General features: G+C 45.5%; 1 protein-coding gene across 1 annotated transcript in view; it reads right to left on the reverse strand.

Annotated features, from left to right (window-relative positions):
• The window catches only part of TMEM67 (transmembrane protein 67), a 62539-nt gene that overhangs the window by 7323 nt on the left and 40052 nt on the right, over window positions 1–15164 (reverse strand). Inside the window, exons 21-23 of the mRNA XM_044293590.1 lie at window positions 13830–13970; window positions 13660–13740; window positions 6159–6275 (exon numbers count right to left, since the gene is read on the reverse strand). Coding sequence (XP_044149525.1) covers window positions 6159–6275; window positions 13660–13740; window positions 13830–13970 — 339 coding nt within the window. The remainder of the gene's footprint in view (window positions 1–6158; window positions 6276–13659; window positions 13741–13829; window positions 13971–15164) is intronic.

Genomic DNA, 15164 nt, shown 5'->3' on the forward strand with positions numbered 1-15164 from the left:
CCTCCTGAGAGCAGGAGCGCACAGCGTCACTGGTTGCTATGACGCCGTGCGCCCCCTGCTGCCGGCACAGTACAGTAATACACTGGTATAGATCGTACCAGTGTATTACTGTACTGTGCCGGCAGCAGGGAGCGCACGGCGTCATAGCAACCAGTGACGCCGTGCGCTCCTGCTCTCAGGAGGGATCCAGGCCGCGGTTCCACGGCCCGCACACGGCTGTGAACAACGGCCGTGTGCATGGGGCCTTACATTCAGATTCATTTAAATGAGCAGTAGTGGGCGTGGTGCAGCATGCAAAATGTTGTTATTTATTTCCTGACTGAACAGTGACTCTGTATGTCCAATAGAGGGCGCTGTGCTGCTTCACATTTCCAACAGCTAACACAGGATCAAGTTTATCATTCCAATAGATGGCGCTGTGACAGAGAACTGTGCTGAATGCATAGGATAAGATTATGAATCTAATAGATGGTGCCCTCTTTTTGAGGAGTGAGTTATACTAGGTTATGATTATATCAGTAACTCTGCTGCTTTTTTAACCCCCAGATGCCATGGTGCCTAATCACCCACAGCATCTATGGGGTTAATCTGCTCTTCCATACTTGAGTGAGGACGTGGTGGATGTTGCTCCAGAAAAGGTTAAATGGTCTCAAATTATGGTACACATATCATGCGCCTTTAATCGGTGACTTTTGTACATCAGTATAGTGGCATAAAACAATTAATAAATGTCCTCCATTGTGTCTATGTGACTTGCAGAAACGCGGCGCATCCTTGGCATCCCTGTTCTGATTGCTGGGAGAGTTCAGACCTCCATGATCAGTATTGATGGCCTACAATAGCGCTCAGCAACCTTCTGCCAGGGGTATAGCTAAAGGAGGTGCAGAGGTAGCAGTCGCTACCAGGCCCAGGAGCCTGAGGGAGTCCAAAGACTCCAGTGCCGCTTAAGAGGACACCGGTATTAAACAAAGTACATGCAGGTCAAGTCACTCCTCTGGCTGAAGAGAAGGAGTTAGGTCAAAAACTTGGCATGGGGGGGGGGGGGATTTGGTGTTGCCGCTTCAATTTTTGTCTCAGGCACCGCAAAGGCTATGCGCTTCTCTGCCCCTGGCCACAAAGCACTGAGGTAATGGGGCCCAAACTGAACTCTTGCACTAGGGCCCAAGAGCCTTTAGCTATGCCACAGCCTTCAGCTATCCACCAGCTGCTGTGAAACTACAACTCCCAGCATGCAAATTTACTCAGCTGTTCTTCTAACTCCCATAGATGTGAAAGAAGGATTCTGGGAGCTGTAGTTTCAGAACAGTTGGAGCTCTGGAGGTGGCTGATCCCCAGCCTAGGATATTGATATATGGCGGTGCACAATATAGTTCTGTGTGTGAAGTCCTGACAAAAGAACAGACGAGGGTCCAACATTTTGTAAATCTGCAGCAGTAAAATCCACAGCAAATCATACCACTGAATAAAACTTCACACTGCAGTCCAATCTGTGCAGTGAATTTTGTTTGTAACATGTGGCTGAGACCCCTTAACATCATATCCACTTTGCTGGCACGTAAACGCTGTGGACCTGCCACTATATACTTGTGTGCAGCAAATCTACAGCGTTTATGTCCAGTGTGACACGATGTACCCTAATATATGTAGCTATAGGGTGGGCCCCAGAATCAGTTCTTCTGGTGGGCCCTAGGCATCCAGTCCAATAATGACCCCAGGCACCAGGTGAATGCTCCTGCACTCCACGGGACGCAAATACAATTGAGCATCTGGCAGCTCCAGCGGAAGAAGGGAACAATTGGTTCCCTGTTCCTCCATTCCGGGCACTTCTCTGTGACGTAGATGATGTCATCACACCGCCTGCGACGTTACCCCAGAGCAGACCTGCCAGAAGAGGCTTGTCTGCATCACTGCATGATCATCGTGGGACTCCGCTGGGACAGGTTAGTTGAGACTGTCCTTCCTTTTTCTGTTCATGTGCCTGAAAGCTGACCCCTGGCCCTAATACTAATAGAAACTGTAATATTGACCCCTTACCCCAATACTGACCCTAACTGTAATAATAACCCTAATCCGAATACTGACCCTAACCTTATTACTAATCCTAATCCGGACTCTTAACTGTACTATTAACCCCAATAATAACGGTAACTGAAATACTGACCCTACTATTATTTGTAACCCTAAGGGCTCATGCACACAACCGTATGTATTTTGCGGTACGCAAAAAAAATACGGATGCATTCTGCACAATACAAAGATTTTACTGTCACAGCGCCATCTATTGGAATTGTAAACTTGATCCTGTGTTAGATGTTGGAAATGTGGAGAAGCACAGCGCCCTCTAGTGGACATACAGAGTCACTGTCTGTTCAGTCAGGAATTAACCCCTTCTGCCCCAGGCCAGTTTTCACTTTCCTGCCCAGGCCATTTTTTGCAAATCTGACATGTGTCACTTTATGTGGTAATAACTTTGGAATGCTTTTACTTATCCAAGCCATTCTGAGACTGTTTTCCCGTGACACATTGAACTTCATGACAGTCATAAATTTGAGTCAATATAGTTCACCTTTATTTATGGAAAAATCCCAAATTCGCAATGTTCTAAATTTCTATTTCTCTGCTTTTAAAACAGAAAGCGATACCTCATAAAATATTTATTACTTAAAGGGGTTCTGCACTTTGTTTAAACTGATGATCTATCAGCTGTTTGAGAAGGCAGCGGCGCTCCAGTAGGGCCGCGGCCTTCTCACTGTTTACTGCCGGCCCACTGACATCACGACTAGTATCAACTAGGGTGGGCGGGGCTAAGCTCTATTCACCTGAATGGAGCTTAGCCCCGCCCAGCTGATCGGCAGGGGTCCCGGGTGTCGGACATCTGCCGATCAGAAGCTGATGATCTATCCAGAGTTGACATTTTTATTGGTACTATATTTGGGTACATAAGATTTTTTGATCATTCATTATTACACTTTATGGGGCAAGGTGACCAAAAAAATTGGTTGTTTTGGCACAGTTTTTAATTATTTATTTTTACAGCATTCACCTGAGGGGTTTGGTCATATGATATTTTTATAGGGCAGGTCGTTACGGACGTGGCAATACCTAATATGTATACTTTTTCTTATTTATTTAAGTTTTACACAATTTAATTTTTTAAACAAAAAAAATGTTTTAGTGTCTCCATAGTCTGAGAGCCATAGCTTTTTTATTTTTTGACTGGTTGTCTTAGCTAGGGGCTCATTTTTTGCGGGATGCCGGTTTGATTGGTTCTATTTTTGGGGGCATACGCCTTTTTGATCACTTAGTGTTGCACTTTAAATGATGTTAGGTGACAAAAAATAGCTTTTTTGGCACAGTTTTTTTATGGTGTTCACCTAAGGAGTTAGGTCATGTGATATTTTTACAGAGCAGGTTGTTATGGACACGGCGATATCTAACATATCTACTTTTTTTAAAATCTGTTTCACTTTAACACAATAATAGCATTTTTGAAGCAAAAAGAAATCATATTTTAGTGTCATAGTTTTTTTTATTTTTTGACTGATTGTCTAGGTAGGGTCTCAATTTTTGCGGGATGAGGTGACTGTTTAATTGGTACTATTTTGGGGGGGAATACGCCTTTTTGATCGCTTGGTGTTGCAATTTTTGTGATGTAAGGTGACAAAAATTATTTGTTTTTGCCACAGTTTTTATTTTTTATTTTTTACTGTGTTCACCTCAGGGGGTTAATTCATGTGATATTGTTATAGAGCTGGTTGTTACGCGACAATACCTAATATGTATACTTTTTAAATTTATTTCACTTTAAACACAATAATTGCATTTTTGAAACCAAAGAAATTATGTTTTAGTGTCTCCATGTTCTGAGAGCTATCTTTTATTTATTTTTTTGGGCGATTGTCTTAGGTAGGGGTCTCAGTTTTTGCAGGATGAGGTGACTGTTTGATTGGTACCATTTTGGGGGGCATACACCTTTTTGATCGGTTGGTGTTGCAATTTTTGTGGTGCAAGGTGACAAAAAATGGCTTTATTTGGCACAGTTTTTATGTTAATTTTTTTTGTGTGTTCACCTCAGGGGTTAATTCATGTGATATTTTTATAGAGCTGGTTGTTACAGACGCGACAATACCTAATATGTATACTTTTTTTATTTATTTCACTTTAACACAATAATTGCATTTTTGAAACCAAAAAAATGATGTTTTAATGTCTCCATGTTCTGAGAGCTATATTTATTTTTTATTTTTTAGGCAATTGTCTTAGGTAGGGTCTCGTTTCTTGCAGGATGAGGTGACAGTTTGATTGGTACCATTTTGGGGGGCATACACCTTTTTGATCGCTTGGTGTTGCACTTTTTGTGATGTAAGGTGACAAAAAGGACTTTTTTTTTATAAACTGTTTTTATTTTTCCGGTGTTTATCGGATGGGGTGGATCATGTGACCTTTTTATAGAGCCGGTCGTTATGGACACTGCGATACCTAGTATGTGTGTGCTTTTTTTCCCTCTATTTTTCCATATAAAATCAGGGGAAGGGGGTGTTTTTTTGCTTTTTTTTATTGAAACGTTTTATTTTTTATTAAAAACTCTTCTTTTGACTTTTTTTTAAGCTTTATTTCTGTCCCAGTCTGGGACTTTACTTTTGGGGGTCTGATCCCCTCTGCAATGCATTACAATACATCTGTATTGTAATGCAATGCCTGTTAGTGTATTACACTGAGTAATACACTAACTGGTTGCCTAGGAGCACCCGTAGAAGGCAGGTCCCGATGCCGTGCAGGGCATTGGGCTGCCTTCTCACCCATCCGGTCCCCGCCACAGCAGCGCAGGGACTCGATGGGCTTCCTAACCCCCCTCAAATCCCTTCTATGTCGCGGTCAGTGATGACGTGGCATAGAAGGGGTTAATCCGCCGCATCAGCTTGTACAGCGATGCCGGCAGATACAGTAGGGGCCCGGCTATCAGGAACTACCTGACCCCTGCAGTGATCGGGCGCGCACTGCTCCGGTGCCTGCCTGATCACCATGACGTAATAGTACGTCAAAATACAGGAATGCACCTGCCGCCATGACGTACTATTACGTCATATGTCGGGAAGGGGTGAAAGAGGACCTTTCATGGGTCCAAACATTATAAACTAAGTATCAGGATACGTAGGGCTTAGTGCAGGAATCTAACTAGGAATCTTAATACAGAATGCTAAGTAAATTAGGGATGGAAGGGTTAAAAAATAAATAAAAATAATTAAATTCACCTCATCCACTTGGACCATGTGATGAGCGCAGTGACGTCACCAAAGGTCCTTTTCCTCCCAGGTCATCAAAGAAGAAGTAAGAAGATTAGAAGGGCAGTGCGAACAAGTGGATGGGGTGAGTTTAATTATCCATTTATTTATTTATTTTTAACCCCTCCATCCCTAATTTACTTAGCATTCTGTATTAAGAATGCTTAATATTAAAATCTACAGAATACCTAACCCAAAGCCGAATTTCAGTGAAGAAGTCCGGGTTTGGGTCTGGGTACCACATTCAGTTTTTTCTCACGCGCGTGCAAAATGCATTGCACTTACGCGGAAAAAACTGAAGAACGCAATGCAATCGCATACAAAACTCACCCCACAAAACGCACCCGCATCTTATACGGCCCTCACACACGACGCCCGTGTGAAAGAGGCCTAAGTGTAACGGCAACTCCATTTTTCTCAGCAATGCGGGCACATATGAACATGGGGCCAACACAGATGCCTTCAGCTGCTAAGTGCACATGTAACAGGTCAGCCGGTGTCATAGGGACAAATCTGCTGACAGATGCCATTTAAGTATTACAGTGCTTACTGAAATCAATGGGCAGTCCATGTAATACAGAACAGCACAGGTCCTCCAGAGCAAAAGATCCCTTTGTAAACGCTCTTTATTTCTGAACAGAAGATCTGACCTTATCAAAATGGGTTTAATAGGTTATAACAAAATGGGTTTTCTAAACTAGAAAACTCATTTAAGTTCTGAGAACTTCCAGACTCATGAGTGTGAGCACATTTCATTAAGTATACTTTCGGTTGAGGATGTTTGTTTTCTAGACCCCTTTATTGGGGCTCAATGGTTCTAATATGCCACTGATTTTAGCATTAGTTTATATAATGTGCCACAAGCAAAAAAATTACCGCTTCTCTCTTTAAATTCATGTTCATCTCCTCCATGCTTGTATCCGAGTGTCCATGGACTGAGCGGCCGTGGATGTAGTATCCATAGCATCTGTGAGACAGTATGAACACTGATACCTGCAAAATTGAAATTAGGATCGTGATTAAGGAATACAATCGCAGTATCAGTGTACCTTTAATTGAATATGAATTTACAAATGAGTATTGTGACACAGTGAAGGGAAAACAGGTATTTTCCTCCCAGCGCATGCTGCTGGGCTGATTTGCAGCCAGGTGGGGTCAAACACCGGACTGGATTTTAAGTGCTGGTCCGGGTTTTGACAGCACCTAGCTGTCCTTAAAAGACAGCTGGACTCAGCAGCAAAGTGTGTGTGTGCTGGGATCTGAGGCTTGTGCCGTGCTGAAGGACTGACACCCGTGTTTAGGGGAAACAGGCCCCCTAAAAGCCTGCTATAGACTGCTGGAGATAGAACTGCCAACAAGGTGATTTTTGCTATGTGGACTTTCCATTGTGTGTGAACTAACACCAAGACTGCAAAGTGACGTTTTGTTTTTGCCTTATGTGTTGTGGCAATGTGAACATTGAGGTGTTGTTTCCCCAGGTTCCAGTCCGAGACTTAGGGCATGCTCATGTCCAGGGATCCTATTTAATCCTGCTACTGGATCCTGGGTGTGTCTCACTCTGGTGAGGCTCTGTCAGTGTGGTCTCAGCTAGGCAAGGCTGAGGGGCCACGGGGCTATGCAATAGCCTGGACTTTGGGGGACTCGGCGACACCCGGGATCAAGCATTGAAAGGTCAGAGTCAGGAGGACTGCTAGACCACAGCCCCCTCCAAAGGTACAGCATTTGTTACAGCCTGAGGGCTGGTGGACTGTATGTCTGGGGTAAGCCGCACCTGGTTCCATGTGGGAACACTATCGTATAGCCGAGTTAGGGATACAATGTTTATTATGTTTAGGTAGAGCCCAGACGGGCAGGCTTTTGTTTTATGCCATGTTGTGTATGAAGAGTGTAAAAATAAATTGCACTGTTTGGACCTGAAACCCAGTGGTTATGAAGATCATTGTGAGAATGACCCCCGAATAAGAGGCAATCCCTTACAGTGTCAATAAACAAGAAAGTTTGATTTAAGAACTGGTAATTTGCCTCTGTACTGCATCCACACAGTCTACCAGAGCGAATCCCCACAATTGGTGGAGGATGCGGGCATGCGCAGAGAGGCTGGCGTAAACGCCTAAATATTTTTGTTTTCGGATACGGCTGGATGTCCTGGATTAAACCAGCTAAATTCAAACTTGTGACAAAATAAAGGCTGTAATGAAAGCTCTCGTGGAGGCTAACCAACACCAGCAAGAAACAAACCAGCTACTGTTACAACACGTGATGGCTTTGCAGATGGCAGGAGAGTCCCAGAGTGTTCATGGTGTCTGGAAAGCGGTCCGTGCGGCGATCCCCCAGATGACACCCTCAGATAACATCTAAACCTACCTGGCGATGTATGAGAAAGTGGCCACAAGGAAGAATCTACCCCGAGATCAGTGGGCTGAGGTCGTCGGTCCGTTCCCGGCATCCGATTCCCAGCAGGTGTATTTCGACTTGCTGGACGATCAAGCGGCCGACTACCAGAAAGTCAATGGTGAGATTCTGGCAAGACTGGAGGTGAATGTGTTGGTCCGGGTCCAGCTGCATCAGTGGGGGTTTAACCCGGCTGAGCCTGTGAGACCCCAGTATTATACCTTACTTCACCTCTTGCAAAAGTGGCTACAGCCTGACATGCTAAGCCCCACTGCTATGCTGGATGGTCTGTTAGCGGATATGTTCTGGAGGGCTTTGCCACCCCCTCTCCAGCACTGGATCGGCCAGGTGTCTCCTGGCAATGCCCTTGAGATGGTGGACCTGGTGGAACGCTATGAGGCTACCAGAAATCTAAAGGGGGGGTTATTTCGGGAGGTGGCTAGTCAAACCTCGGAAATCTCCCCCCCAGGCCCGGAGGTTTGAGCCGATAAAACCCGCCCAGGATGTACCCACTGCGGACCTGGCTCCGATAGTCTGCTGGCGGTGTCAGGAGCCTGGCCATGTAAGGGCTGACTGTCCCCATCGGGTTGAGCCCATGGACACTAACTATGGCTACCGTCAGTTGCTATATGCCAGGAAGCTGTGTGCAACAGGTACTCCAGAAACTCTACATCACTTGTGCCAGGTGGAAGTGGGAGACACTCCAGCGGAGGCCCTGCTGGACTCAGGGAGTCTGGTGTCCCTAGTAAGGGCTCCCCTGGTACGGTCCGCTGAGTATACTGGCTGGAAAGTCGGGGTCATGTGGACTTAAAAGACCATCCCACTGCCCTGGTGGTGTCTCTAACCACGGGGGCCGGCAGGTGGACTCACGAAGTGGCAGTTGCCACAAACTTACACTACGAACTTATAATAGGGAGAGACTTCCCGCGCTTCCCGGCACTGTGGCCTGCTATGAGAGTGACTGATTCCTATGAGACAGGGGTAACTCCAGCGGAGTGGCCTGGCTCCAGGGGGAAGCCAGAACCCTGGGAACCCGAGGCCGAAGGGCCAGCGGTAGGGGTGACCGCCACTTTGGTGTAAGAGGGGGAGGCAACCCCACTAAGTGTAATGGTGGAAGACGTGGAGGACTTGCCGCCGGGGCCTGAGCTGGCAGTTCTCAATGTCTATGGGGATAATTTTGGTACTGCACAACACCGGGACCCAACCCTATCCCGAGCCTGGGAAAACGTATTAATAGTAGATAGTGAACCACAACAAGCTGGGTGTAATGACCGGCGTCTTGACACCCTCGTGACACTGGGGTAGAGTCGGTGTTCCCCCGTTTTGTGGTTCATCAGGATATGTTGTATCGGGTAAACCAGCTGCGGAGTGAACACATTGAACAGTTGGTGGTGCCCCAGGCTTATTGCAAACTCGTGTTATAGTTAGCCCACCAACATGTTCTCGGGGGTCATCTGGGAAGGCAGAAAACACAGGACCGGATTCTACAACGGTTTTACTGACACAGAATTTGTCCACCTCCCTAAACACACTGGAACTCTTGCCCGACAACTAGCCCCCAGCACCTTTTCCGCAGTCACTTGGTATCTCTCCCGATCATCGAGGTACTGTTTGTGAGCAAATCGCCATGGACCTCGTAGGCCCAGTACCGAAGTCCGCTAGAGGACACCAACACATCTTGGTTGTCCTAGACTACGCCACTCGGTACCTGGAGGCGGTGCCACTGCGACATACATCGGCTAAACTTATAGCCAAGGAGCTAATGGAGATGTTCTCCCGAGTGGGGCTACCTAAAGAAGTTCTGAATGACCAGGGGACCCCCTTTATGTCCAAGGTCATGAGGAAACTTGAGGATGTCCAAGGTCATGAGGAAGTTGCTGCATATCAAACAGTTACGGGCGTCCGTGTACCATCCGCAAACGGACGGTCTGGTAGAGAGGTTTAACAAAACATAAAAAAACATGTTAAAAAGGGTGGTGTCTAAAGATGGGAAGGATTAGGACCTTCTTCTGCCCTATCTGTGCGAGAGGTAACCCAGGTCTCTACTGGGTTCTCGCCCTTCAAACTGCTTTATGGCAGACATCCTCGTGGTTTGTTGGACGTAGCCAAAGAGGCGTGGGAACAGCAACCTACTCCACACAAAAGTGTCCTTGAGTACGTTACCCATATGCAAGAAAGGATAGAGACAGTGTTACCTCTTGTTAGGGCGCATATGGAGGCAGCTCAGCAAGCACAAAGTCAAATCTATATTCGGCAGGCCCGGGTCCGGATCTTTAACCCGGGTGATCGGGTTTTGGTTCTGGTGCCAACTGTGGACAGTAAGTTCCTGGTTAGGTGGCAGGGACCCTACGAGGTACTCGAGAATGTTGTAGAGGTAAATTACAAGGTACACCAGCCAGGGCGGCAAAAGCCGGAGCAGGTTTACCATGTGTATTTACTAGGGGGGCCGGAAGAGGTTCCGGCCCCCCTATCTGATGCAAGGAAAGCGGTTGCCACAGTAAAAATTGCTGACAGCCTCTTCTGTAAACAGGCTCAGGAGGTCAGGAAGTTTGTTAGTCGGAACACGGATGTGTTCTCGGACCTCCCTGGACGCACTTCCGCAATCCAGCATGACATTGTCACTGAGCCTCAGGCAATAGTCCGGTTAAAGCCATACCGGGTACCCGAGGCTTGGCGACAAGCCATCTCGGAGGAAGTGCAGCTCGGAGTCTAAAAGTGAGTTGGCCAATCCCATAGTCTTAATACCCAAGCCGGATGGGACGTTACAGTTTTGTAACGATTTGCGTAAGCTAAACGAGATATCTAAATGCATATCCTATGCCCCGGGTGGAAGAGCTAATCGAGAAGTTAGGACAAGCACGGTATTTTTCTGTTTTGGACCTCACAAAAGGATATTGGCAGGTGCCCTTAACGGAGGCTGCCAAAGAGAAAACTGCCTTCATCATGCCTAAGGGGCTGTATCAGTATAAGGTGTTACCCTTTGGTCTGCATGGCGCCCCCGCTACTTTTCAACATCTAACGGACATTGTGCTTCGTCCACACCGGCAGTACGCCTCGGCATACCTGGATCATATTGTCATTCACAGTACCGACTGGGAAAGTCACCTGCCCAAAGTACAGGTCATAGTGGACTCCCTTCGGAAGGCTGGACTAACAGCTAACCCAAAGAAATGTGTGATAGGGTTAGAGGAGACTAAATACCTAGGGTATGTCATTGGGCGCGGAATCATCAAACCCCAAGTAAACAAAATAAAGGCGATACAGAATTGGCCCCGACCTGTCACCTCTAGGCAATTAAAGTCGTTCCTGGGGATGGTGGGCTATTAGATGAGGTTTGTCCCACACTTTGCTACGATAGCCACACCACTGACAGGGCTCTTGAAGGGACATAAGTCCGTGATGGCTCACTGGGATGATCGGGCGGAAGAGGCGTTCTCCGTTTTGAAGTCGGCCCTGTGTGGGTCCCCGATTTTTGTGACGCCTGACTTCAAGCCGTAAGTTATAGTATAGACGGATGCCTCCGAAGTAGGCCTCGGTGCTGTACTGTCCCAGCCTGTCCTCAGCCGTAAGCTCACCCCAGCCGAGACCAGGTACAGTATAGTGGAGAGAGGATGCCTGGTCTCGGCCTCTCAAGTGGATGAGACAGGCCAAAGACAGAAATGTCCGGGTCACCCGACTCACCCGATGGTTCCTTACCCTACAGAACTTTAAATTTACAGTGGAACACAGGGCAGGCCGGTTACAGGGAAACGCGGATGCCCTGTCCCGAGTACATTGGGCCAGATTTATCATTAGCGCAAGTCAAAATAATGGAGTGAAAAAGTCACAAATTTTTGCGCAATCGCTAAAACTGTGCAAAAATTTGTGACTTTTATTGGCTCTGCGCTATGCTCGGCAGTTTTATTTTAAGTGGGCGTGTTTTTTGTTATGTAAATTAATCTCTAGACAAATTTACTATTGCGACAATTTTAAAAAGTCACAATAAATTGCGCAATTTCAATCCAGTGAGGACCATGCTTCTCTTATGCAACTTTTTAATAGAACATGCGACTTTTTCTAACATGAGGTCCTCATTGAGTTTCTTCTTCTTTAATGTTCATCAGACATTGTGAAAAGTTGTGGACTTCACTGAGAAACCATGAACAAGCAGGATAATTAATCATAATGGTCATAAGCCAGGTAGTAGGCCAAAATTTCCATCAATCTGCAGTTTTTGTAAGAAAAAAAATGGATACAGAAACCCACGTCAACTCTATAGCACATTGTCTTCAATGGGAATTCATGCTGCCATTCATACAGCTGCAGATGATCTTAATGTGAATACATGTCTGTTCTTGATGCCATTCTGCTGCAGGTAACAACATGCAGACTGGCCTCATTGAATCCGTATGTGGACAAACAACGGTGCAAAATGCTAATCCATAGCAGAAATGCAAGAGTCAACCTCAGATTCCTGTGGTGGATTCCATGTCAGATTTTATTTTAGTAGTGGGGTGGTAGTAAATGATGGCAATACCCACCAAAGACCTGTCATAACAGAACCAACTATAGTGCATTCTGAAAAAGAAGGCATGTGAGCTGAGGATTGGGACAATTATTTTGGGTGAGTGATCCCGATAATTGCCCCATGTAAAGGTGGTGCTGGTCACCCCTCCCAAAAAAAATATAAAAAAATTGCAAAACACTCCTTGGGTAACTGCATCCTTCATGCAGCACCTAAAATCACCACTTCGCACATCATCCTGTCGACAAGCAATTAATCTGAATAGGGATTAACAATCACAGTAGAGATCATTTATCACATAAAGGTAGTCTTAGGCTACTTTCACATCTGAGATTTTGCTGTCCGGTTCTGAGATCTGGCATGGGATCTCAAAACTACAGCAAAACACATTCGTTTGAATAACACAACTGGCTGCATCTGTTCAGAACGGATCCGGTTGTATTATATCAAAAATTAATAAACCGGCATTAAAACCATTGTAAGTCAATGGGCGCCATTGCAGTGATTTTGTGTCTGGCATGGGAACGCAACAAACCGGAACAAAATCCATTGTGGGAAATACTTTCATTCTTTATAAAATAATAACACTGCTGCATCGTTTCTCAAAAATATACAATGTGATGCTCCTGTGTTATTCCCCCTGAATATTTTACATTAGTGTGAAGGAGGCGCAGGGAGCAGTGAGTGTAGCACTGCTAGCGCTGGTTGTACTCACTGCTCCCCAGAGATAGTGCACGTAGGCATTGTTTGTCGTCAGGTCATTCGCAGTGTGGGGCTTGGAAGAAGACAAGGGTGCGGTGAGTGCATGGTCCAAAGCAGGAGAGGTGAGTTCATTTATTTATTTTATGTCTGATCTGAGGTCAGATACAGATTGGGGGTCTGATCTGAGGTATGAAAGTTTGGGGGTCTGTTTGGGGGCTCTAATACAGATTGGGGGGTCTGATCTAAGGTCTAATAAAGATTGGGGGTGTTTGATCTGCGGTCTACTAAAGATTAGGGGTCTGATCTGATGTCTGATACAGATTGGGAGTCTGATTTGAGGTCTGATAAAAATTGGAAGTCTGATCTGAGGTCTAATCTAATAAAAAGAAAAAAAAGGGGGAGACTTATCAAACTGGTGTAAAGTAGAACTGGCTTAGTTGCCCATAGCAACCAATCAGATTCCTCCTTACAATTTCTGAAGGAGCTGTGAAAAATGAAAGGTGGATTCTGATTTGTTGCTATCGGCAACTGAGACAGTTCTGCTTTACACCAGTTTGATAAATCTCCCCCAATATCTTTTTTCTGATTTTCCTCCTGTAAAACTAAGTGCATCTTATAAAGAGAAAATCACAGTGCATACTGAAGCAAACGAGCCCCAATCAGGAGACAACATACTGAAAGGCCAAACAGAACTGTATGAAAATCAATGCCGGAAGGGGAACCGGAATTTAGGTTATGTTACACAAATAGTTAGAGCTAAAGAGAACTAATAAAACTTACGTTGCTCATGGAACACAAATCAACAAACTGTCGGATTTTGTCTTTCACAAATCTTTCATAAATTCCAGAGAAGAAGAGAATCTGGAAATACAAAATCACATATTTAATGTATGAGTTGCAAATGGCTCATTTTGTTAAAGGTAAAGAGTTCCTCCTCTACCAGGTTATACCTGTAAAGTACCGATAGAGAGCCACAAGGCAGTAGCCACGCCATACCGCAAAATGCGGCTCCACGGGGCTATGTAATCCTGTGCGTCTCTGGACAGGCTGGAAGAAGGGTCCCGCAATGCTAGGTTTTCAAAACCAACAATCTGAAAAGCAATAAGGTCATTATAAAAAGGTTACCACAGAGGTCATTCACCTTACAGGAGCCCAGGATATTTTACTAACGTAGCCATGCAATACATAGAGCGGAGCATAGAAATGATAAGAACGTATTCACAGGACATGTGCATGCAGACACACTGTGCATGAGTGTACTTTAAAGGGTTTCTGTCACCAGAAATACCTAAATTAAACTGGCTGACATTAGCGATGTGCCAATGTCAGCTGAACCGAACTAGTCTATTCCTAGTATTATCCATGCCCCCGTTACTCCATAACTGTAACTTTTATAATATGCAAATTACCCTCCTGCTCCTAGAGGCTCCGTTCTCCCACCTCTGTCTCCTCCCTCCAAGTCTTGATTGACAGGGCCAGGCAGCGTTCGCATCCTCTTGCCAGCCCTGAGTGCAGGGTAAATCTCGCACTTGCGCCGTGCTGTTCAGTATTCGGTGCAGGCATAGTGAAGGAAGGACGCTCACTGGCTGCCAACTTCCTTACTGCGCCTGCGCTGAATACTGAAAGGCGCAAGCGCGAGATTTACCATGCACTCGGGGCCGGCCAGGAGGATGCGAACGCTGCCTGGCCCTGTCAATCAAGACTTGGAGGGAGGTGACAGAGGTGGGAGAACGGAGCCTCTAGGAGCAGGAGCAACGTCCGCCCACCCCCCGCTCCTAGAGGGTAATTTGCATATTATAAAAAGTTCCATTTATGGAGTAACGGGGGCATGGATAATACTAGGAATACGCTAGTTAGGTTCAGCTAACATTGGCACATCGCTAATGTCAGACAGTTTAATTTTGGTATTTCTGGAGACAAGAAACCCTTTAGCTTCCTGCATTTATTCTACTATAGTAATAAGTGTCCTTTCATAATACTCATCAAATGCTGATAAAACAAGTCAATCAGCGCTTGTTTAAACAGAACTTCATCATAAAATACAGTGCAATTTGTGGGCAGCAGGAGCCGAGCAAATTGATATATAGTTTTATCGAAAAATATTCAGTAAAACTTTTATTTCATTCACTGAAACCATGTGGATGATCTTATCAGTGATTGACAGCTATCTCTCTATACACAGTCAGATAGGGAAGGCTGTCAGTCACTGATAGGACCGCCAACTTGGGCTACTGAGCTGACAAAGAACAGAGATTTCACTGAATCTTGTCCCATCAAACTATACA

This window comes from Bufo gargarizans, chromosome 5 (genome assembly GCF_014858855.1).
Source record: "Bufo gargarizans isolate SCDJY-AF-19 chromosome 5, ASM1485885v1, whole genome shotgun sequence".
Taxonomy (NCBI): Eukaryota; Metazoa; Chordata; class Amphibia; order Anura; family Bufonidae; genus Bufo; species Bufo gargarizans.